This window comes from Panicum virgatum, chromosome 2N (assembly GCF_016808335.1).
Source record: "Panicum virgatum strain AP13 chromosome 2N, P.virgatum_v5, whole genome shotgun sequence".
In the NCBI taxonomy this organism is placed as follows: domain Eukaryota; kingdom Viridiplantae; phylum Streptophyta; class Magnoliopsida; order Poales; family Poaceae; genus Panicum; species Panicum virgatum.
In genome coordinates this window covers 50,605,013-50,630,461 of record NC_053146.1, presented here as the reverse complement: position 1 = coordinate 50,630,461, position 25,449 = coordinate 50,605,013, and the positions used below count along the sequence as shown (strand labels likewise).

The 25,449-nt window shown below is 43.7% G+C and overlaps 2 protein-coding genes across 2 annotated transcripts; both read right to left on the bottom strand.

The window, feature by feature from the left end:
• On the bottom strand, positions 1-8,905 carry LOC120662724 (heavy metal-associated isoprenylated plant protein 41-like). The gene is made up of 3 exons (XM_039941811.1): positions 8,728-8,905; positions 2,390-2,588; positions 1-972 (listed from the first exon to the last, which is right to left on the bottom strand). Exons 1-3 carry the CDS (start codon positions 8,903-8,905, stop codon positions 339-341), a joined length of 1,011 nt encoding a protein of 336 aa, XP_039797745.1. The 3' UTR covers positions 1-338.
• A 3,202-nt stretch (positions 8,906-12,107) lies between these two features.
• LOC120662723 (heavy metal-associated isoprenylated plant protein 41-like) lies at positions 12,108-25,115 on the bottom strand. The gene is made up of 4 exons (XM_039941809.1): positions 24,532-25,115; positions 23,539-23,737; positions 14,681-14,959; positions 12,108-12,231 (listed from the first exon to the last, which is right to left on the bottom strand). The coding sequence occupies exons 1-4, from the start codon at positions 24,827-24,829 to the stop codon at positions 12,108-12,110; spliced, it is 900 nt and encodes a 299-aa protein (XP_039797743.1). The 5' UTR covers positions 24,830-25,115.
• Positions 25,116-25,449: the final 334 nt, after the last annotated feature.

Below are 25,449 nucleotides of genomic sequence, written 5' to 3'. Positions count from 1 at the left end.
CATAGAACGAGTGTACACAGAAGCTTAAGCAGATTAACTCCCTAAAGTGAGGTTGCTACAGTTTATCTGCGTCCCTAAAGGCAATCCCCACAGCAAAAACAGACTTAGCTGCCCAGGGTTACATCTTCACACAGACACTGGAACCAGCGTTCCTTTCGCTGCTTTGCCGTCGTGGCCAGTGGTCGCCACACAAAATGGCCCTACCTATACACAAAACACTTGTGGTCATATCTAACATAGCATATCTGGGGATGTCAAGTTCCTCTACTAGAACAATCCGCTTCACAGATACACATAGATCTCCAAAATCCCAATGATGATCCTTCGATGAAGGTCCTTCACTGACAACTGTATGCGATCATCCAGCGCTGGTGCTCCTGCATCTGAACAGACTCCCAGAAGCGATTTCCCAAGAAGACAGAGTAGCTCAAGCTGGTTCCTCCAGACATCACCTGCCTCAACATCTCATATTCCCTCTGCAGGCTCCCTTGGTATTCCCGGGAAAAGTAGTCAGTTGTTCCTCCTAGCGGTTCGGCAATGATTCTCTGTTCATACCATGGATGCCCCTGAGGAGTGAGGAGAGTGGTGCTTGTGATTCCGCCCAGCAGTGGAGGAATACCAACTGGAGCACCTAAAGCATTAAGTGATGGCCCTGGCATGCTGAGCCCTTTTCCATTCTGTTTCTTCCACTTCTCCAAATCTCCAATTCTGAACTTGAATGTGAAACAGGTACCTAGTGGGAAAGGTTTGTCACACTTTGGACCGTCTCCTTTCTTTTGGTTATAACCGGGATAGTCTGCTTTTTGGAAACCAACTTTCTCAACCAGAATAAGAGAAAACTTAGCAGCGATGCGCTCAAGACCCCATTTGTCGTACGGGTCTCCTGTCTTGTGACTAACATGGATTTCACCAAAAGGCCGAAGCAGGAACTGTGCATTGCGGAAATATCCCTTCACCAACTTCTTGTGCAAGCTAAAAGGTCAAAGAATATGGTTAATGAGGATTTAAGAAACACAAGGCTGCAAAATGGAGACCTAAATATTGAGTAAGTTCCGGTATTTTCTAGAAGCAGCTTTCTTCATTGGCCAGCATCCAATACCTGGAGCCAAGCTGCTCAGGAAAATAAAAGCGCCTGGTCGTTGCAAGTTTTTTGTTTGGCTTGTGCTACACGATCGTTGTTGGACAAATGCAAGGTGGAAGCGTCATAACTTGCAGGACGATGACTCTTGCGGTGCCTGTTTCCAGCTCTCTGAAACCATCTCGCACATTCTTGTTGGCTGCGTTTATGCCCGGGAGGTTTGGTCCAATTTACTTCGCAGATGGAACTGGCTTAGGTTGGCCGTTGGGTTGTCAACTCACTTGGAGTTTACTGATTGGTGGTCGTGGTCAAGGAAGCAAGTGCATGGAGACGACAGAAAAGCTTTCAACACTCTGCTCGTGTTAGTTGTCTGGCTACTTTGGAAAGAAAGGAACAATCGCATCTTCCAAAATTCTAACATGCTAGCTTCTAATTTGGTACTGAGGATAATTGAGGAAGGCAAGGCTTGGGCTTATGCAGGTTTTAGGCATCTTCAGAAGTTTTTCCCGGATGCTCTTAGCTTAAGGTCGCAAAATTTGTTGCATGTAATAGCTTAATCGCTTGGACTGTGACTTGGTTAAAGGAGCTCGCCATCGCGAGTTCCTTTGAACCTGCTGTAATTTCTTTTCCTCCTCTTAATGAAATACGTGCTTAGGCACGGTCGCGAAAAACAAAAGAAACCTTCTCGTCAGTTCTCGTCAGACAGATATTTCATATAATCATATGTATAGAAACTTCTACTCACAAGGTGCAGGAACAATTTTGTATAGTGTACATAATTAAGGAAGTAACAAAAACTACTATTACTGCAAAAAAGAAGATACATGCACAAAAGTTAATGCAACTAACAAAATTCTGTCCTCATCTTAATCTTCCTGCAATAGAGGTCGGTGCATATGACCTCTTTCTTGGCTGTATCATAAAATTTAAAGCAAACATGTTCTCTTGCTTATGGACCATGGAGGAGAAATAAAATATCTGCAGTATGTAAGATGTTTGATATTCTTATCATAAGCATATGGACTTAAAGTTCATTTAAGAAATAAGTTTCTTAGCAAGTGATAGGAGGTGGCTAAGATGGCATTGGAAATGAAACAATTTTATTGACTATCCAGTGATGCCAGTTTTTACCATCGAGGTACTAAACAAAGGAACATTGACTCGTCATACACTCATACTAAGATATAGTTTTAGGAATACTAAATCAAATCCAAACTTAAGGGATCAACCAATCCACACGAAGACCAAGATTTAAAAAAGGGGTAACTGTATAAATAAAACAACAAGTAACTGTATAAATAAAACACATACTTGATCATGTGCACCTCATACTCTTTTCCTTTGAAGCCAGCATGAGGGAAGTTATAGACAATACGATCAAATCGTCTATTTTTCAGGTCAGTGTGAAACTTCATTGTTTCCACGTCAATGCCATGCAAAACAGTGGCCCCCAATCTTTTCAAATCCATTATATTAGACTCCGCTCTGGAGTACTTCTTCGTCAGAGCCTCTGTAGAAATGGATTGCGAAATGCAGAGGAAAATAGATTATTATAACTCACAATGACCTAAGTAAGTCAGCTCAATGCTAAATGAAATCAAATGGAAAGGATACTTAGATTTCCTGAGGAAATGAAAGAAGGTGCTGACTACATCGAGAAAAACGTGCAACTTTATTCGGTTGCCTGATGTAGGTGCTGATGGGTAGGTGCATTCACTACTACAAAAACGTTGATTTATCCCGGTTGGGAAACCGCTGTTGTCCCGGTTTCCCAACCGGGAACGCCAGTCCGGGACAAAAAGGGGTGCCCTTTTGTCCCGGGTCTGGCAACCGGGACAGAAGAGGACCTTTTGTCCCGGTTGGTAACACCAACCGGGACAAAAGGTGCAGCCAGCGCCCACGTGGCTGGCGCACCCTTTTGTCCCGGTTGGTAACACCAACCGGAACGAAAGGTGCAGCCAGCGCCCACGTGACTGGCGCACCCTTTTGTCCCGGTTGGTGTTACCAACCGGGACAAAATGTCTCTTTTTTTTCATGTTTTTCTTTTCTCAATTTTTTTTCTATTTCAATTATACTTTTGCATTTCAATTAAACTTATGTATTGGAATTCAGTGTGTATGATCTCCACTAATATATACATATATATAGTTACTTATATAATATTTTTCCTAGATAGTTTTCATATATAAATTAATTCACTTATATATATATGTATACACATATCTATACATGTGAATTCCTTTACATATGAAAATGTCTAGGACCAATATTATATAAATATATATATACACATATATATTATTGGAGTGCTTATATATATAATACATACATACTCCATCATATTTGCATAGGTATATTCGTTCTTAATTACATAGTAGAATTCGCCTTTTGGAAATTTAATACATACATACTCATAAATAGAAATTTAATACATAGACACACATATATATTTACATAGTTATATTCGTTCTTAATTATATATATATACGCGTATATTGTCATATTTGCTGTGATTGTCAATATTAGATATTCCATCGTAGTAGAATTCGCCTTTTGGATCGAGGACTTGCTCAACAATAAATCCGGAGAATTGTTCTTGAATCGCCATAATCTTTTCCTCCGGTATGAGTTTATCGCGCATCTCCCCGACCTATGGAAAAAGGGGATAATTAATTTCGACTAATTAAAATACGAGTTCAAATATTAACAAATTTTTTACTTACTTCCTCCTCCCAATCTGTCCAGCCCTTTGGAGGACCTACCAGACCATGGATGTTCTCGCATACATAGTATGCGCACAATACAGTGCCTGGTTTCTGCCTCATACACTTTAAGAGAGAAGAAATTATCAGGTATTTACATGAATATATAATAAAACTAATGAATCGTGCAATGAATCATCCAAGTGCGTACCGGAAAATCTGTCTTGATCTTCAATTCCTTGTCAAATTTGCCTGGATGATTTTTAGCGAATTCTTTCCAAACCCTGTGCATGATTAGAACAATTATAGTCAAGTAACAAAGTGATTCAAATTATCGGTCACCGACGGAGTAGTGGTAGAATTACTTTTTCATCATGTTAAGAAGATTTTCGTATTGTTCTGGAGGTCTCCTCAATGAGTCCATAACCACGAGTAGGCTCTTCTCGGGAATTATGACAATTAGGACCCAGTGTTCACTGCAAGATTATACGGAGGCAGTTCTTGGTAGTTAAGGTTTAAACAATTCGATTACAGAATAGAAAGAGTTAGACGGAAGGAATCACTCACGCAAAGTTGTAAGGAAACAATATCATTTGCTTGTTGTGATAAACGCTTATGTACTTGAACAACATTTGGAATATCTCATCGGTATTGTCGCGTAGAAGCCTCCAATTACAAGTAATTGGGTCGATGAAGCCGAGGTGAGAGTATCCCTTTATTCTGCAAGTATGTATCTCCATTCTACATGATACCGAATAAATCAAGAGATCAGTATGTTGAGATCATGCAAAACAATATGTAAGGAGAGTAAAATACTTACAGAACCCACAAGGCGACCATAGAGATGTCGAGGGCCTCCTGATGGAATAGTTGGTAAATTTCTTCCCAGTTTATCCATAGAATGGCCTCCCCCCGTAAGAAATCGTCATCTTTAATCTTTGCGCCCTGCATGAAGATGCAATCGGCCATCGCACGCATGTAGTGCTGGTGCAGCTTATACATTTGTGTTGGAAGCACAGACACTACTTCGGGGGGTACAAGAGTTTTGCCGATCTCAAACGTCCATTTGACGACCACATCGGCCTTTGGAATATCTTCTCTCCCTGCAATCTGAGCGGCCGTCAGGTTTGATTCTTTCAAAAATGTAACAAAGTCTTGTTCTTGCGTCGTCTGTCCCACTACGAGAGGCTCTATTGATTGTTTCTTTTGGGCTCCGAGCTGTGGAACGTCGGACGACGACGACTTTGATTGTCTCTTCTTTTTCTCAGTAGTTTTGATAATTGTGCGTTCGTAGTCTGAAGGGGGGTCTCTCGGAATGAATTTTCTCTTATTTGCTTCGCACATTCCCTTAAAAAATTTCAAATCTATCGGATTTATCACAGCAATGCTCGTAGGTTGAAGTTTTCCTGTTTGTATTCATCCCACATCCGTACACCTTCATCGCCCCAGAGCAATAAGAGTTCTTCGACCAATGGTCTTAGGTACACATCAATGTCATTTCCGGGCTGCTTTGGACCCGGGATAAGCACTGGCATCATGATGAACTTTCGTTTCATGCAGAGCCATGGTGGAAGATTGTACAGACAAAGAGTCACAGGCCAAGTGCTATGACCACTGCTCATCTCACCAAAAGGATTCATGCCATCCGTACTCAAACCGAACCTTATGTTTCTCGCATCCAAATCAAATTTAGGGTACGTTCTATCTATTTTTCTCCACTGCGACCCATCAGCGGGGTGTCTCAACATCGAGTCTTTCTTGCGTTCCTCTTTGTGCCATCGCATCAACTTAGCATTATCTTTATTTCTAAACAGACGCTTCAAACGTGGTATTATAGGCAAATACCACATGACCTTCGCAGGAACTCTCTTCCGGGGAGGCTCCCCCTCGACATCTCCAGGATCATCTTTTCTAATCTTGTAACGCAATGCACTGCATACGGGACATGCATCCAAATTCTCGTACTCGCCTCGGTAGAGGATGCAGTCGTTGGGGCATGCATGTATCTTTTGCACTTTCAGTCCCAAAGGGCAAACAAGTTGTTTGGCTTCATACGTTGTGGCAGGCAATTCATTGTCCTTAGGAAGCATTTTTTTAACAAGTTTGAGTAATTCACCAAATCCCTTGTCGGATACACCATTTGTCGCCTTCCATTGCAGCAACTCCAAGGTGGTGCCAAGTTTCTTAAATCCATTTTGACAATCTGGGTACAACAACTTATGGTGGTCCTCTAACAACTTCTGGAACTTCAACCTCTCCGTTTCACTCTCACAGTCTGCCTGCACATTGTGCAATGCTTGCCCCAGATCGTCGCTGGGATCATTTTCTGCTACATCTACTTCGGGCTCTTCCATGGGAATATCGTCATCGAATGCACCGATTCCAGCATTCCCGGGAAAGTGGTCGTCAAAATCTTCTTCTTCATTGTCTTCCATGGTAACCCCCTGTTCTCCGTGCTTCGTCCAACAAACATACTTTTTCATGAAACCATTTGCGAAAATGTGGCTGTGTAGGATTCTTGAAGATGAGTAATCCTTGTTATTGTTGCAATGAACACACGGGCAGCACATAAAACCATTCTGCTTGTTTGCCTCAGCCACAGACAAAAAATAATGCAGGTCATCAATGAATTCTTTCGAACGTCGGTCAGCATTGTACATCCATTGCCGGTCCATCTGCATTTTAAATAAATCGATTTGAATTCTTTACACGTATCGAATAAATAAAATATATCAAACCTAAATTAAACTAAATGTAACAAAATTATAAATTCTTACCATTACAAAGCAAAAATTATTTACTATTACAATTACAATGATCAGATTAATAACTCTTGCAAATAACAATGAAATTATATAAAAAAGACGAAATGTATCATTAATCCTCAAGAAATCTCTAATTAATTGAAAGAAATCTCTATAACTTCTAATTACTTTGACACCCTTCAGTTCCAGGAGTACACTCTTTTCAATATCCAGAAACCCTCTAGAAGAAAAATAAACCTTTATTTCTGAAAATGTATATGTCAGTAACCTCAACCCTGCGGTGATGACACTGCCTTTCGGGGGGACACGGTGCGGTACAAGGATGTCACCAATCGGCTAGTCGCAGCACCAACATTTACGATTAATAGGCACAGCACTTGGCACAGGCAGCATGCTCGTTGATATGCTCTCAGTACAACAACAGGCATGCTGACTGCGTCAAATGTTGTCTTCTTATCAATCGGAAGTGCTGGTGATGCGACCAACCGATTTGCGACGTCCTTATAGTGCATCGTGTATCCCTAAAAGGTAGTGCCATCACCGTTGGATGGAGATTAACGACGTATACTTGTTTCGAAATAAAGATTTTTTTAGCTTCTAGATGGTTTCAATGTGAGCCTGATTAAATACATCACTAGAGTGTCAAAATAATCCATTCATAATACAAAAAATTCTATAATATACTCATTTCATTAATTCATTCACGAATAAAAAAATCAACTATCCACAATATGGTCATATATACAAGTACATCACATGAAGTATCTACACTCATTCTAAAAATTTCTACTATCCATATACTCATCTAAATCTAAAAGAAAATTACACCTACATATGCAATCTAGCTAGCTAAATGTCCAAGAAATGAGCTAGCTATACATTTTCTCTATTTCTAAAGTATGAAATGAGCTATACAAGCCAAGGAAGAAGAGAAAAACAAGCCCCAAACCTTTAGAGCAGATGGATGGACGGGGAATCAAAGATCTTCACAAATGTGGTGAAGAAATGAGCAAGAACTCCTCTATCCCGAGCCAATAACAGCAAAAAAACAAGTGAGTGAATGGCTCGGGCGGGGGGAGAGGGAAGGGGATAAGGGGCGCAAGGTCTTTTGTCCCGGTTGGAGACACCAACCGGGACAAAATGGGAGCCTTTTGTCCCGGTTGGTGGTTCCAACCGGGACAAAAGGCTACGCGGGCCTTTTGTCCCGGTTGGTGGTTGGAACCACCAACCGGGACAAAAGGCCCCCGTCCCCTCCGCTGGCCCGGCTAGCCGTTGGATCCGGGACAAAAGCCACCTATTGTTCCGGGCCCAAAGGCTGCCGGGACAAATGGCCAGGAACAAATGCCTGTTTTGTAGTAGTGATGCGTGCTTGCGTGCGTGTGTTCGTTCTTGGCAAAACATTATTGCTCTTGCGGGTTCATTTTCTTTTGCTGATACATTTCGCTAAAGGTGCAATAACAATGTGCAAACAGCAGGCAGGTTGCTTCAAACAGTTGAGAAGACGAAGAGATCTACAAGTCAAAAGATAAAATGAAGCGATCTAAACTAGACCTTTTAAACTGCACGACACTGTGTTTCATAAACACACATTGTACTCGACAAATTGATCAAAGTATGCAAAAGGCATTCAAAAAAGGAATATAGCAAGAGTGCTTCCTCAACGTATGTGTTGCTTCAGCACATCTCTAGTCTCTAGCAATATGAAACAATACATGACACGAATAAGACTCATTTCTTAATTCTTTACAGTTAACTTCAGTAGAACTGTAGAATCTTGCCAAATAGCAAGAAGTCTATTTCCAAGAACCAATAATACACTGCAACAAGCCAACAAGATCAAGAGCATCCTACAAAATTGAATGTATATAGCAAACAGCACCGCCACCTAGCTCCTTCAGTATCATTTGCAATTGCAACAGCACCTCCATCAACATAACGTAAAAGGCACCCATAACAAGGTAGACTTGATCTCAATTTTCAACGGAGCAAAACCCATAAATCCATCTTCACAAAACACCACATACGGATCGTCGAGTTAGCAGGTGGGTTTCTGTCTAGTATTTCCGTATCCACTGCGCGAAGGGCCAAAAACAAAAAATGGCACCACCCGATTTCCGCTAACGCGCACGGCGGCAACTTCAGGAGGCACGAGAGAAAGCGGAAGCGATCAAAGGAGGCAAACCGTAGGTGTCGAGCGACGTGGCGACGAGGTTGCCGCCGGAGCCGAACGCGGTGGCCAGCGCCAGCGAAAAGGAGAAGTTGCCGTCGCCGACGAGCAGTATGCTCTGCGCGGAGGAGTATTGCCCCAGCCGCTTCCGCCTTCTTCTCGTCTTCCCCGTCCTCTTCCTCCTCCGCCCCATCCCCTTCGAGGCTTCGACGGCGACTGCCGGCGGCCCCCCGCCACTAGCACCGCCTTTCCCTTCCCCTTCCCCTCGCCTCTACCCCGATTCGCGGCACCCCTTCCTCTGGCGCTGCGCCGCTGCCTCGCCCCCGTCTCCGGCCTAGCCGTGCCCTACCGCCGGCGAGGCCGCTCCCACCGCCATGCGCGCTTGTGGTAAGTGGTTTGAAACGGCGTGCACGTAGCGAAATGCGACGAAAAAGGTTCGAACCTTTCCCGGAGACCCGGACTCATCGAACGGGGCCCACATGGTGGTGGAGGCCGGCTTTTGACTTCGCAGTTCGCTCTGACACCCGCGCTGGCCTACCGCTGGGGCCCTTGTCTTCGCGGGGAAGGAACATGTAGGACACAAAAACCACAAATCTCTTTATAAAAATGCACTCCCTCTATTCCAAAATAATTACAAATCTAGAGTTTAAAATTTATCCCACAAAAAAGTACTACTTTGACCCAACTACTACAGAAGATAAGAGTTTCCGAAGACTTCTTATAAGAAAGACAATATATTATTTAGATTATTCTCGTAAAAGACAAGGGTATTTTGGTAATTTCACATTAGTTTACATGTCTAGTCTTATAGTTGCATTTATTTTGGAGACGGAGGGAGTACAATGATAAAATGCGGTTAAACTCGACTCATATTTGATTTCTTTTTCTGAAAAGTAGTATCTGATTACGAACATCCGTGAATTCAGCCAGTATTGTGATAGCTGCTAGACGGGAATTTATTGTCATTTGTACTTGTTGATGCAAAAAAAAAAAGCCACGGAACAACAATTCACATCTCGAAGCTATAGGTGTTTTCAGAGGCAATGGATATTCTTCAACTCAAATTCCTTTTTTCTTTTGCGGTCTACTGATGAACTCAAATATAAGCTGCTGCAGTTAGAAACAAATGTCTCTGGCGTGAACTCAAATATAAGCTGCTGCAGTTAGAAACAAATGTCTCTGGCGTGATCTTGTATGACCAATGTTGCGTTCGAAGAAAATTACGCCATACTTTCATGCAAAATAGGGAGCAAACTAACCAGAAACTATTTTCAGACAGCTCCACCACAAAAAGAGGTTTTGACTGCCTAGGAGTACAGACATTAGAAACAGCAACGCTGTCAATCTGCCGTGGTCACTGGTCAGTGTCATGCAGCTGCTTCCAAAAAAAAAAAAAAAAGGTCGTCAGTGCCATTGCCCAAATGCCCCAAAAGGAAAGAAAAAAAGTTGTCGCGCCGAGCGTAGCGTATCTGGACAAGCCCAGCTTGTCTATCCCGGCGATATACGCATATACACCACGGCCGCCACCCGCCCCCAAACAAAGACCCTTCAAGGCATACCATCCATTGCAATCATCCTACGCACATCTGGACGGACTCCCTGTCCCTGGAGGGCATAAGGCAGGCTGGTTCAAGCTTTTCCTCCAGGCATCACTTGCCAATGCATTTCGTGCTCCCTCTTCAGACTCATTTCATCTTCCCCGGGGGAACAAGTAGTTATATCCTCCTAGCTGATCAGGAAGAGTTCTCTGTTGATACCGATGCTGCCCCTGAGGTGCGACATTGGGCCATGGGGTTCTGCCCATCGGTGGAGGAATGCTGCCTGGAGGGGTAAAAGCATTCAGCCATGGCCCTGGCATGCAGCATGCTAGCCATTGGATGGAAACTGTCCTGTTGATCAATGCCGCCTTGATCGGGCAAAGCATTCAGCCGTGGCCCTGGCATGCTAACCATTGGATGAAAACTGTCCCGTTGACGAATGCCTCTTTGATCGGGCACAGCATTCAGCCATGGCCCTGGCCTGCTAGCCATTGGATGGAAACTGTCCTGCTGATCAATGCCGCCTTGATCGGACAAAGCATTCAGCCGTGGCCCTGGCATGCCAACCATTGGATGGAAACTGTCCTGTTGACGAATGCCTCTTTGATCGGGCACAGCATTCAGCCATGGCCCTGGCCTGCTAGCCATTGGATGGAAATTGTCCTGTTGATGAATGACGCCTTGATCGGGCAAAGCATTCAGCCATGGCCCCAGCATGCTAGCCGTTGGGTGGAAACTGTCATGTTGATGGAAATAAGGTGCTCTCACCATGCCATCAGAGTTCGGTGGAAAACGTGGCAGTGGCCTTTGATCAGCTATGTAAGGCGGAGGAGGGGGCATCAGCATTCTGCCTGTGTTGTCTGGTGGAGGAAAACGTTGCCAAGGCCATGATTCAAAAGGTGGAAGGTGATGCAACAGACCTCGGTCGGTTACCCGATTGCCAGGATAGATGTTGCTGCCTCCAAGACTTGGGATTGAATCAGGTCTCTTTCCATTCCTTTTCTTCAGCTTCTTTTTTAGCGACCGTGCCTAATCACGTTTTTCATTAAGAAGGGAAAGAGTTTACAACAGGTTCAAGAGCTCGCGATGGCGAGCTCCTGTCACCTACACATGGTACAACAAGTTAGACAATTACAAGAGCCGGATTTTGCGACCTTAAAAAAAGAACATCTGGGAACAACTTCTGTAGTTGGTTGAATCCCGCATAAGCCCAAGACATGGCTTCATCAAAAATCCGCAACACCAAGTCGGACGCCTGAAGATTAGAGTTTTGAAAGATGCGATTGTTTCTTTCTTTCCAAAGCATCCAAAAAGTAAGGACCACGAGAGTGTCAAAAGCTCTTCTGTTCAGTCCAGGCACTTGTTTCCTCAACCAGTTCCACCAGTCATAAAACTCCCGATCATCTGAGAGTCCAGCAGACAAACCAAGCCAGTGCCACCTGCGAAATAATGTGGACCATACCTCCCGAGCATAGATGCAGCCAATCAGGATATGGGATATTGTTTCAGGCAGTTGCAAGCAGGCACCACAAGTGTCATTGTCCTGCAAATTGTGTCTTTTCCTTCTAGCTGCAGTCCAGCAGCGATCATGTAGAGCAAGCCAGACAAAAAACTTGCAGCGACCAGGTGCTCTTGTCTTTCTGAGCATTTTTGCTCCAGGGATCGGATGCTGACCAACAAAAAAAGCTCTGTAAGCTGAAGCCGTGGTAAAACAATGATCAGCTGTCCATTTCCAAATAAACCTGTCCTCGGCCTGCTCAACTACAACTTGGTTCTCAACCAGATTCCAGATCTGCAGGTACTCCACAATGACCTGTACTGTAAGAGCTCCGGTGATGTCTCGCACCCAAGCTCGATTTAAGAGACCTTGAGCCACAGTTCGGCGTTGCTGTACCCGTGGTCGAACCGCCGCAAGAAGAGCCGGCGCAAGTTCTCAGATGCCCTTGCCTTGAATCCAACGGTCAGTCCAGAAATAAGAGCGCTGGCCATTACCAATTTCCACCGAAATAGAGGCACAGAACATGTCAAGAACTAAGTTTTCAGTGTGATCGGGCAAGGTCGCCCAAGGCCTGTTTGGATCAGTGCGCTTGGCCCATAGCCAACGCATGCGTAACGCATGGCCTTGCAACCGCAGATCAGGTATGCCAAGGCCACCCAAGTCCAGAGGCCGATAGACCTTGGGCCAAGCGAGGGCGCAGTGTCCACCTGACACTGATTCAGTTCCCTTCCACAGGAAGGCGCGACGGCGCTTATCAATGCATTTTAATACCCATGGCGAGATTGAGATTGCAATTGCCATGTAAACTGGAACTGCCGACATCTTGGACTTCACAAGAACAGTTCGACCCGCCTTGGTGAGAAGCCCCGCTTTCCAAGTCGGCAAACCTGCCACGACCTTGTCCACCAAGTGTTGCAGGTCACTCTTCTTAGGCTTGTGGATGGACAGAGGTATGCCCAAGTATTGGATTGGAAATGGCTTCAGGACTCCCGGCAAAAAGCGCATTAATGTTGCTGTTTCGTTGAGATTGCACCGGATGGGGGTTATGGCGCACTTGTCTGGATTAGTGCGGAGCCCCGAGGCAGCAGCAAACATGGTAAGAATTGTTCCAACAGCGACCAGGTCCTGCTCAGCTATCGAGGAGAAAAGGATGACATCATCTGCATATAGAAAGATACGCTCCGGGATGTTTGAGTTTCCCAACGGCCCGAGCACTTGTTTGTTGACAGCCAGCCGGAATAAGGCATTCAAAGGCTCCATCACCAGGACAAACAATAATGGAGAAAGGGGGTCACCTTGACGTAAACCTCTTGCATGGCAAATACGCCTCCCAGGCTGTCCATTAAGTATGATTTTTGTACTGGCTGTCGATAGCAGCATAGAAATCCAATTGATCCATCTCCTTGAGAAGCCCAGATGTCTAAGTATTTCAAGTAGAAAACTCCAGTGAACCGAATCAAAGGCTTTGGCAATGTCCACTTTGAATAAAGTACTGGGGATTTGTTTCCGGTGAAGAAGGGAAGCAGTTAGCTGCACCGCTTGGAAGTTTTCATGAATTAGACGACCAGAGATGAAAGCACTTTGGTTGAACCGTACAAGGTCATTCATATGAGGGGATAGCCTTCTAGCCAGGACCTTTGCAAAGAGTTTGGCAAAGCTATGAATTAAACTAATCGGCCGAAAATCGTGCACGGTTGATGCATCCGTCTTTTTCTTTAGAAGAATCATGTAGGCTTGGTTAACTAAGTATAAGCTTCTGCCGTCAAGCGACCATAGGGCATGGAAGGCCCTGATAATATCAATTTTGATAATTGACCAGGCTGTTCTGTAGAAAAGGCCTGTGAACCCATCAGGGCTGGGAGCCTTGTCCAAAGGGATTTCCTTGATGGCCTGCCAAATTTCGTCTTCAGTAAAGCAAATATCAATCCCAGATAAATCTTTCCTCGGCAAGGCTAGCTGATCAAGGTCCAGCTTTAAAGAGGTACGGCAACTAGTGCCCAGCAATTGATCGAAGTGCTCAAAGAAAGCATTAGCTTTTTCATCATTGTTGATCAGCACCATATCATCCATCAAGATATTGCCAACCGCACTCTTTCGATTTCGATGGCACGCTTGCAAGTGAAAAAACCTTGTATTAGCATCACCTTCAGCAAGGTACGTTAATCCAGAGCGCTGTCTTGTGATTGTTCTGAGCAAAGATGCCAAGCCAAGGCAATTGAGCTTTGCTTTTCGACGCAATCTCAGCTCATGAGGGGCAAGCTGTCTAATATCTTGGGCACAGTCCAGGCGAAGAACAAGCTCCTTGGCAATGGCTAATTGTAACCGGACCGAGCCAACATGTTTGGCGCTCCAGCTTTGCAGTGCTTTAGCAGTGTTGCGCAGTTTGTAGTCCAAGGTGCGGAAGGGTAGAGAGCACGTGATTAGGGTAGAGTAGCATCCAATCTTCAGAGGCAAAAACTCTATCCAGCCGCTCAAGCGTGGGGTTGTCTCTCTCATTACTCCATGTGAAGCGCCGCCCATTCAAATGAAGTTCTTGCAAATCTGTGTCATCAATAAAGCGACGGAAGCGACCCATCATTCTACGATTTAGAATGGCATTGTTTTTGTCTTCCGCTCTGTAAATCAGGTTGAAGTCACCACAAATAAGAAACGGACCAGCACAACCAGCTCTGACAGAGCGCAGGTCGTCTAGGAAGAGTACCTTTTCGTTATCACTTTGAGGCCCGTAGACACTGGTGACCCACCAATCATCATTAGAGGAACGGTTAACGACCTTTGCTGTTAGCGAGTAATCATGGAAGATGGGATTGGAGCAATCCCAATAGTCTCTATGCCAGGCGAACAGGATGCCTCCACAGGTGTGAGAAGCAGGGCGATGGAAGAAGTCAAAACCAGCACCAAGCATTTCCAGAACCAGCGAGGCAGGACAAACATCAAGTCCCCAATTTGGAACTTGAATGTGCAACAAGCGCCTAGGTCAAAAGGTTCGTCGCATCTCGCACTATCTCCCCTCTTTTGGTTATAACCGGGGTAGTCTTCCTTTCGAAAAGAAACTTTCTCAACCATAGCAAGAGAGGACCTAGAGGGCAGGTGCTCGAGATCCCATCTGTCGTATGGGAGCCCGGTCTTGTGGGTAACGTGGATTTCACCATATCGACGAACAAGGTGGCGTGCATTGAAGAAAAAGCCCCACAACAACTCCTTGTGCAAGCTGAAAGTCACAGCATATGGTTAATAATAATTTAACTATGAAAAAATATGGTACACTCCAAAAGGGTTTCTGTGTTGTTTAGCTGCACTAAGAAACCATCAGTTAACAATTTTATGGCCACTGTCATGGAAAGATGAAGCTTCTAGATAAACCGATCAATCTTATTACATATTTAAGGAAAAACATCTAGTAAATAATGTAAGAGTTAAAGTGCTTGAAATTGTTAGAGTAAAAGTGAATGGAATGATTGATTGTCTTGATTGATGGTTTAGACCACTTCTTATATATGTACAAGAGGGAAAGGGTGCCTATTCTCGAAGGGACATGCCCCTTCGTGAATGGCCCCTTCGGGATGTTGGCCCTTTCGATAAAGGTAACCGCCTAATGACTAAACTAATTAATTATTATAGAAATTGATCACTAATACTAATTTCTTCATAACACTCCCCCTTGATCAATTTTCTTCTCCTTTGTAATCAATTTGATCTTCTTGTGGTCTTGTAATCAATCAAATAACTCCTTGAAAACCCTATGGGAAAAATCAGGAGATGCGATATATATAACTCCCCCCAAAAACCTTTCAGAAAAAATGTGAGGATAATCTTTGGAAAACCCTGTGGGAAAAACCAAAGTAATTCGGGTATACTAGGCAAAACTCCTTCAAACCCAGTGGGAAAATAAGGAGAAACACCATAGTATACAATAACCAATGTCAGTAGACCCTTTAGATAACCCAAAGTCTTAGTCTAATAACACCTTGACCCTATGGTCAATATGCTTCAAATATCATCTTTTAAAAACCCCGATGGGGAAAACTAGATGATATAGCATATAACTTTATGTTGACATTGCCTCATCAAAAACTTTATATGAGAAACCTCAAAAGGAAAAACTCACATAAAGAAAAGAGTACAATGTATCATACGTCCCAATATCATCTACCAAAAAACCCCTTAGGGAAAAATGGATGATATGACACAGTCTTGTGTTGATATTGGCTCATTAAAAACTTTATATGAGAAAACCGAAGGGAAAACTCATACAAAGAAAAGAGTGCAATATGATGTTTTCAACAAGTTATTAATCAGAGAGTCAAAAGACTCTCCCCCTGAAACTTGCAAACCTTTCATACCAATGTATTTAACACATATAAAATGTGAAATATGGTAGACTATGTGAAAATCTCAACGAGATTATCACACTACTTAGTTTGCAAATGTTCATATGTCCATATGACCTATGGAACAGAAAATCTTAATGCAAAGTATTACATTAAGTATAACTTGTCTCCATCTAAACAACATAAGCTGCATTATCTTTGTAGATAATGACCTTTGATTCAATAGAATTAATACCACATAACTTCAGTATGTGACATATCATTCTGTCAAGCTATACACATTCATGTGTAGCTTTATACAATACTATATCAGAATGATTAGTGGAATTGACCATTAAATGTCTACGTACTTAAAGATTATTATATATTGGTCTTTCCATATTCCTGTAAAGCTTATTTCAATGATCTGGAATTTGGGGATCTTACAGATAACCAGAATCATGATATCCACGTAATCGGATCTTGGATTATATCAAATCCGTATGTGCTATTTTAAGATATATCAAAAGTTATTTTTAACTTCAATCTACCAACTTTAGGTAGAATAGTGCTGCTATTAGATAGCAAAGTATTGCAAAGATAATATCCGGCCGGGAACTTTTGCAATATATATTAGCTCACAAATAGCATAGAGATAATGGACCACTTGTCCCAATATCTCAATTCAATCACTATGGTATAAAAATAATCTTCCTCTATCATGAGGTAGAACAACCATAGGATTCCCTTTCATATTGGGTCATTCAATATGATGTGGATATAGATAGCTTTACTATATAAACTTGGGAGAAGATACTTGGATTCTAAACACAAAATAAAATTTTGGTTTAGACCTTATCTCCCATCTCTTAACTCTGTCTTTAGATTACAACGTACTATTGACAAGTGTTTATTACCAATGGTGTCAAGATTGTTGACAATCATATAATACTAGGAAATCCAATCAAGGACTCCAAAATGAACACCACGTGTAATCAATCTTGTATCCCTTCAATTTAAGGAATACACACAAAGTCGATTGTACCAAATTCGACTTAACTTCTTTAAGCCATATATTGACTTAAGCAATATACAATATATGTTGCGCTTTTATGTATGGGTGATTGGTATGTGAACTCCTTCCCAGAAGCTTAAAAAATATACCAAATCAAGTGATTATATGCAATCACTACATCTATCAACTGCAAAGATAGATGCTTTTGTACTGCCAAATAAAGTTAATGTCGGAAATTTATAACTTACTTTGGAGAATAAGCATTGAAAATCAATGCATGGGCTTTGCGTAAACCCCTTGTGCTACTAGTCTTACTTTAATCTCACCACCTCATTGTTCTCATCTATTCTTTGATGAAAACACTTTTGTACCCACAGTAAAGGTACAACTAGGTGTTGGCCTTATTACCAAGACACCTCTCTTCTGGTGAGCAAGACTGTCTCTGTATGTATAGTATTATTCAGCAAGTTCCAGTAAGAGTGACAAAAAGCACTCTGCCTAGGTCTTATTAACTGGATAACTTGAAATAATGTATACAATTATTCAGAGAAGTATGCATCGATGCGTGTAGCCTTTCTATCATATAATTCTCCAATTATCTAAAACTCAAGATTCCCTAAATGACTCGTCGCGACTTCCCAAAACGAGAGTCGGGGCTTTCAGATCTTCCAGCCTCAGTGTTTATGCGCATAATGAGCTGGGTTGTGGATTATAAATATCCACAGGACATATAAATGTCCTCTAGGTGTCTTTCAACCAAAGGTTGAGTTGTATTCCAGTCTTCTTTTTGCTTGCCGGCAATCACATCTTGCCAATTGGAAGTGCTTCTCCCCCTTTATTAGCCAATATGGGGTTGAGTGGTTTTATTAGGTACCTCCACTCTTTTTGGCACTTTCCTTGCAGGACGGAGAGACTTTGTAACACCTTTATAATTTGTTGGCAGTTTGTTTGCAATATTATGCAAATCAATAATTCTATGAACTCAATGTTTGTCCATCTTCTATGTGAGATAATGATACTATCGAGAGCGAGTTCAACTAACTCCTCTGAATTCAATATCCACAATATGCGACAAACCATTGGTTCAATTTATTTAATATGTGATCCTGAGCTTGAAATGCTTTATGCATTCCAAAAATTTTCCGGGCATTAAGTATGGTACTACTAATCTCCCCCTAATGCCTGGAAAAGCTCATTTATTCTAAAACCAGCATACGAGTTGTAAATAGATCCTCTATAGAGATCTAGATACTGAACAATTGACGGAGATTGAAATCTCAGATTGATCCCTAGTTTCCTGTATGCACCCATCAATGTATGCTGCGGTGGTGAGATTGGCACATATACAATGTAACCTAATCTTACACAAATAGGAAATCTTTATGGATTCCTGCGTACTAAATGCATATGGGGGTATGCAGTTAATCATAAGTCAGGAGTGTGTAAGTCTACCTGACTCCAACACGAAGTTGGCACTAGCAATTACTTATAATGGTCCTATAATGACTTTAATGTCATAGTTTTATATTCCAATTTATCCTTTTGGATATGTAACTAAATTCTTGTTATACCTAACAATCATTATTGAAGGTACAATAGTTTAGTAATGTTCAGGATAATGCCCATAACAAGAGCCATTATCTTCTAAATGCATGGATGAGTGTGGAAACTTCCACACTCTAGATCATCTTACAGATGTATCTATACAACCATGAAATACCTGAACTGTCTATACAATCTTTGTATCAGACTCATTTATATTCTTTTGAATATGATCAAGGAATCTAAAGTCAATATGATTTTAAGATAAGAGTCTTAAAATCTGTTTCCCTATGGTACTTACTGTATCCATACTTTGGGAAAATTCTGATAAAAAAAAGAATTGCTATTAATTTTTCACGTATCTCTTTCGATGGCTAAGTTGACCATTCCAAATTTTAAATGGATCAACAGCGTGAAAAATTCTTATACGCAACACGTTGTACGGGGATGGTTGTATGCATAATACAGCCAAAATGAGACTTATCTCATTACTTATGTGCCTTTATCTATGAAAACACAAATGTCCAATAGGCACATATCAATCCCGATTGGGACGATTCCCGTACAATCTATATATGACAAGAAATCAATGAAATTCTCGTCTAATATAAAAAAATCATAAATATTGTTGAGCATCAAATTCATCAAGATGATACTTACAATACTTATGACAACAAGTGTTACAACATATTTCGATGGACAGTAGAAAATAATAATGTTACTTGTCCATTGTCCATGTGGGATATTGATGTCATCAAGAGCGAGTTCAACCGACTCCTCCGAAGTCAATATCCACATCATAGGACATACCATTGATTTAATGAATTTACAACTAAGATAAAACTCAAAATCAATATGGTAATGTTGTAACCTGAAATGCAATATTTTATAGAAGTATATCTTATCATAGTTTTTAGAATGTTGTAGGTAATCACAAAATTGTGTAGACCATACAACCAATCATCATTAATTTTGATATACACAAGGCAGATAATCTCTATGTCGGAAACATAGAGTAGATCTTTATAGTAGACAATCTAAATTGTTGCCTAAGCATGGTCTCTGGGCAGAATAATTCACAAGGAATTAAACGCAGCCTTTGCTTAGGACTCTACTATCTTGTGTAGTAGATAAAAATAATATGATGAATAATGGTAATCATAATTTCGATGAAGATCGTTTACCACAATCCAAAACCATTATTTTGAATAAAACACAGTGTAGGTAATCATCAAGTTTTGTAGAAACAAGATGTAGACCTCTCCATAATGGGTGATTAGATCACTGCTATGGCATGGTCTCAAGGCAGGATAATTCATAAGAAATTAAACGCAGCCAATGCCATAGACTCCATTACCTTGTGTTTATAACCAAAATAATCAAGATATTTATATTGCATATTTTAATCTTAGATGGATTAAAGTCTGTTATCCAATGAGAACTTTGTTATATTGCAACTATGTAAACTAGCAAATTTAACAAGTATGTGCTGCAAATATGGTTTGGGGGGCACCAACATACATAAATTAATATATTATGAACAGTAAAAATCTCTGCAATATAATGTATTATGATGCAATTTCGAAAGACTTGTATGTCTCAAAAATCTATTTAATCTATATAAATAATTTGCATCATAAGGCATTTAAACACAAGGTCTAAAACAAGCATTTATATATCAATTATAAATGCGATATATTGCAGTGTTGTATCTAGTCTAGTGGTTAAAACAGAATAATCTAGGCCTTTAAATATTAATATGCTGCACTGAATAAATTAACATGTGAAAAAAATAGAAATCCGGGGCCTTCATGCAAGATTGCAGGGAAGAAGGAGGAGGGCTCGACTCTGTTGGCTCGGCTCGGCTATGCTCTGGCGGCTCGGCTTGCTAGCATGCGGCTTGGCTCGGCTCGAGTCATCTTGATGGGCCGGTTCGGCCTGGCCCAACTCGGCCCGGACCGAACAAAGGGCAAGGAGGGGGTAAAGGTGGGCGTTCGGGTTACCCGAAAAATTCGGGTCGGGTATTTCGGGTTTTTAAAAATTCGGGTTTTCAAAAGTGCTACCCGAAATTCGCTTCGAAAAATTAATACCCGACATTTCGGGTACCCGAAAGTTCGGGTTCGGGTTCGGGTTTACCCGAAATACCCGATAAAAAACCTGCTCCGCATCAAGATCGTCTGCTAGCTCGAACGGAAAAGAAAGAAGCAAATGAAAGGAAAAAAAGAAAGAATTAACAGATCCATTGAATCCTCCAGCTGGTCCCAGCATCGTCGATTCCCTCGAGCCGCCGGTCCCTCACTGCCACCGCGCACCGCCCGTCGTCGACTCGTCATGCTGGATCTGAAGAAGGGTGAGAGAGCACGCGCCGCCGGTCCCTCGCTGCCACCGCGCGCCGCCCGTCGTCGTCAATCGTCATGTTGGATCTGAAGGAGGGTGAGAGAGAGAGAGAGGAACAGGCTCTACTGCGTGGGGGGATTGGGGGGTTTGGGCCTTTGGGGTAGGGGGATGCTGCAAGTGCTTGGTGGCGGTGGGCGGTGGCGCGAAGCTGCTGCCTGCTGGTGGTGGCGGGCGGTGGCGTGGGGGCCGGTCGGCGGCTGGGCGCCGCGTAGTGGCGTCGGCGTGGCGTGGGGGGCGGCGGCGTGGCGTGGGGGGCGGCGGTGCGGCGCTGCGCTGGGGTGGGGCGTGCGGGGGCTGGCTGGGGGCGCTAGGGTTAGTCAGTTCGGAAGGGATAAGGATGGTGCCGTGGTGGGCTGATGGACTGGTGGGCTGGGCTGCAACAAGTTGGGCTGGGCTATTTTTTTCGGGTTGTTCGGGTATTTCGGGTACCGTGACCCAATACCCGAACTACCCGTACTAATTTCGGGTACCGTGGGCTGAAACCCGGATTAGGGTTCGGGTTTTTCGAGCTCGGATTTTTCGGGTTCGGGTTCGGGTTTTTCGGGTTCGGGTTTCAGGTATGGGGTTTTCTGCCCAGCCATAGGAGGGGGCACGGTAGGGAAATCCTAACCGTCTCCTCCAAGAGCCGCCGCCTCCTGCCTCATTAGCAAGGTTTTAAATCGCCGGCTAAGACATTTAGCAGCAGGGCTGCCGTTTAGCGGGCTATAGCCGGCATTTAGAGAGCTATAGCCGATTTTAGCGGGCTAAATGCCATAGCGGCTACCCTTTATAAAAGCTATAGCGGTCTATAGCGGAAGCTATAGCCGGCTATTTAAAACCTTCTCATTAGGCGCGTCGACGCTGCCCCTTCAGTGCGCCGCCGATTCCATCGCCGGAGGGCACCACCGTCGCTGCGCCTAGCGCCGCCGTGCGCCGCGCCCAGGGCCCCCTGGTTCCCATCTGTTTCGGTTTTGCCCGTCCCCCTCGTGCACCGGCCTTGGCCGGCCGCCGGCCACCAGCCGCTCAAATCTGGGAGGAGATACCCAAGGCAGCGGGCTCCATGCGCCATGCCGGGTGTCCGGATGGTGGTCCGTGGCCGCCACACGACGGAAGACGCGGGCGGGTGAAGGGGGTCGGCGGAGATGCCGGCGCTGCAGCGCCTCCGAGGCTGCATCCGCGGTCTCCACTGGTGGTACGGCCGTGGTGGTGAAGCCGTGTTCAGTGCATGGCAATTGTAGCGTCGACGGAGGAATCCAGAACAGCCACCATGGATGGATTGCAAAACGCAGTGTGAAGGCACTCATCCGTAAGTTGTGGAATGCTCTAGTTCATCTTACCTGTGCGTGAAATCTTTGATTTCTAGTTCCTTTGAACGATTGGATCATCATGAATCCGCTATGGATTTTCTTGCGGTACAGAGACCATCGAGTCTCTATTTTCGTTTTCTTTTTACCTGTGGGCGAATCCATGAATGGATATCATGAATCCACCATGAACTTACTTTTGCCGTGGTGGTGCAGAGGCCTGCCTCTAGGTCTGTTATGCTTATCTGTGAATGGTCGAGACCTTTAAGTCTCTGGTTTCTTTGCGAGTTCTCGTCGAGTTCCACTTGATGTCGATCTCGTCGACTGTGACTGCCTTGGCGAGTTTTCGTTCTACAACCGTGAGGCCTGCCGTCGTTCGGCTCTCGGTAGAGAGTCGCGTCAAGTTCTAGTAGAGGCAATTCGGCGAGTTCTCCCCAGGGAACAAGTTTGGCCCCTGTCGCTCAGCGTTGAGTCTATGCGTGCGTGATAACGTGTTAGAGTAAAAGTGAATGGAATGATTGATTGTCTTGATTGATGGTTTAGACCACTTCTTATATATGTACAAGAGAGAAAGTGTGCCTATTCTCGAAGGGACATGTCCCTTCGTGAATGGCCCCTTCGGGATGTTGGCTCTTTCGATAAAGGTAACCGCCTAATGACTAAACTAATTAATTATTATAGAAATTGATCACTAATACTAATTTCTTCATAACAGAAATTAAGTTATAATACCCAGGTTTCACCAATAAAATGATGGTTTTAGTTTGTTCTTCTTGCATTAAAGCTGCCATATTGGATTTTGTTTAATGTCATAAGATGATAAGATCTAATAAAGCAAAAATGTACTCTAGCTGATGACCGTTCAGGATGTCTCTCAACTTATTCTTGAGGTAACATAGCTAAGGTATTTCTTATTCTTGATGTAAGTAAAAAGAGCAAAAGTTCATTTAGAAAAACAAGCTCAGCAGTGGTAGGGTGAAAAGGAAACACTTCCACTGAGATTCTGGCCAATGTCATTTCTCCGCAGGTTTTATATACAGAAGAGCATATCCCTTCATATGCAGATGTCAGTTGTCACTGTCACCTTCCAAATATTTAATCAAACTCTGGACTTAATAATAAGGAGCTTGGTAACACAAAAAAAAACAATCCATAGAAGAATATGGAAAACTATCTTAAACCAAGGTTTAGTGCTTTAATCAAACTTTTGTTGCCAAATAGCATAATGACATAGTGCACATACTTGACCATATGCATGTCGTCCTCTTTTCCTTTGAAGCCAGCATGAGGAAAATTGAAGACAATACGATCAAACCGGCTGCTCTTCAAGTCAGCGTGAAACCTCATTTTTTTTTCATCAACACCATGCAAAACCGTGGCGCCCAATCTTTTCAGCTCCATTATATTTGACTCTGCTTTGCTGTACTTGCCCCTCAAAGCATCTGCAAATGAGAATTCCCACAGGAAATGCAGAAAAAGTACATAAGTCTACCAGCACAATGCACAAGAAAACAAAAACCATTGCATGCCTTTGACTTGCAAGCTAAGCACCTTACCACATCAACAAAGCATATGGGCCCAAAGCCAAAGCCAGAATGAAAGAAATACCAAATCACGAGACTAGGAAACTATTGAAACATGACAAGTTTTACTAGAGTAACAAAAAAAACTGTGGTAGTTATGTAGAGTTAAATTATTCCTTTGCAATGAAGTTAGGTGGCCCGATCAACCACCATAGTTTCTCTCAAAAGATTATCATGTAGAGCTATATCAGGACAGATTTATTAGATAGCTTTATATGGTGGATTTCCCTTTCGCTAAATGTTAATGTTCACACCGGTTTACTTATGTTTATTTTCATCGAAATGGTATCCAAACCAATTGATTCAATAGCTTTATCATTTTATTTTATTTTATTTTATTTTATTTTATTTTATTTTATTTTGCTAAGAAACGTGATGAACTGGATAAGTTATGGTCAAGCCTGCAATGTGCAATAACCGTATGCAAGCTCCTTAAAACAACACAAGGTACACTATCCCAATCGTCAAATTTGGCAGATCGTATTCTCGAATGTACCCATCTATTCATGGTTCCATTAATTAATGCACATACCAAAGGCGCAAAAGGCCAACAAGGGGATCGGCTCACAGCTCGGAATATGCAACAAATAGCAAAGGCGCATTTACTTTACCCGGCCAGGAGGAAGCGGAAGCGAAGCGACCGAAAGACAAACCATAGGTGTCGAGGGACGTCGTGACGAGATTGGCGCGGGAGCCGAACGCGGTGGCCAGCGCCAGCGAGAAGGAGAAGTCCCCGTCGCCGACGATCAGTATGCTCTGCCCGGAGGAGTAGTGCCCCAGCCATTTCTCTCCTTCGCCCCCTCCTCTTCCGCCACCTCCTCCGCCACCGCCGCCTCGCTCTTGTCCTCGGCCTTGTGGGTCTCCTCCTCCCCTTCCACGGTGATCACCGCGGGTGCCCCCTGCAATGGCGCCGCCCCCCCTTCCTCTCAACCTCGACAGCGGGCACCCCATCCGCCGCCTCCGCCTCGCTCTTGTCCTCGGCCTTGTGGGCCTCCTCCTCCTCCACGGCGATAGCGGCCGGTGCCCCCTCCGATGGCGCCACCGCCGCCCCCTTCCCCTCTACCTCGACTGCGGGCACCCCACCCGCCGGCGGCGGATCCTCCTTCGTAGCAGCCACCAATGGAGCCTCACCCCCCGCGCCATCCCCGCCGACGAGCGACGCTGCGGTGGGGTCCCCTAACTCCGGCGCGACCACCCCGACGGCCATGCGTGCGTCGCCGTCGCAGGAGGCGAAACGTTGTGGACTCGGGTCAAGGCGTCAAGCGACCAACTGGGTCTGGGCGCGACGTGTGGCGACTGGCCGAGGGGATCGCGGCCCGGGCCCACATGGCAGGGGTGGCGCTTCGCCCGGGCGCTCGCGCTGCGTTTGGTCTTTGTTTTTTTTTTGAGAAGAACCGGGTTTTCATTTTATTTATAGCATCTGATGATTACAGCCCAAATTACAAAGACATTCTTAAAGGATAAAGAAATTACATTCAAGTCTTTTAAACTCCCGGTCGTCGCTCCCACCGGCGGTCCGGTCTTTGTTCTTTTGCTTTGCGGCGTGGCGGAGAGGCCGGGGAGCTAGAAAT

Coding starts and splice junctions, on each gene's coding strand:
- LOC120662724 (XM_039941811.1), bottom strand. CDS start 8,905: ATGGGGCGGAGGAGGAAGAGGACGGGGAAGACGAGAAGAAGGCGGAAG. Junction 2,589..8,727: donor CACGTCGCTCGACACCTACG/GTTTGCCTCCTT, acceptor CCATTTCTACAG/AGGCTCTGACGAAGAAGTAC. Junction 973..2,389: donor TATGAGGTGCACATGATCAA/GTATGTGTTTTA, acceptor TTGACCTTTTAG/CTTGCACAAGAAGTTGGTGA.
- LOC120662723 (XM_039941809.1), bottom strand. CDS start 24,829: ATGGGGTGCCCGCTGTCGAGGTTGAGAGGAAGGGGGGGCGGCGCCATT. Junction 23,738..24,531: donor GACGTCCCTCGACACCTATG/GTTTGTCTTTCG, acceptor TCTCATTTGCAG/ATGCTTTGAGGGGCAAGTAC. Junction 12,232..14,680: donor TTCCAAATTGGGGACTTGAT/GTTTGTCCTGCC, acceptor GGTAATGGCCAG/CGCTCTTATTTCTGGACTGA.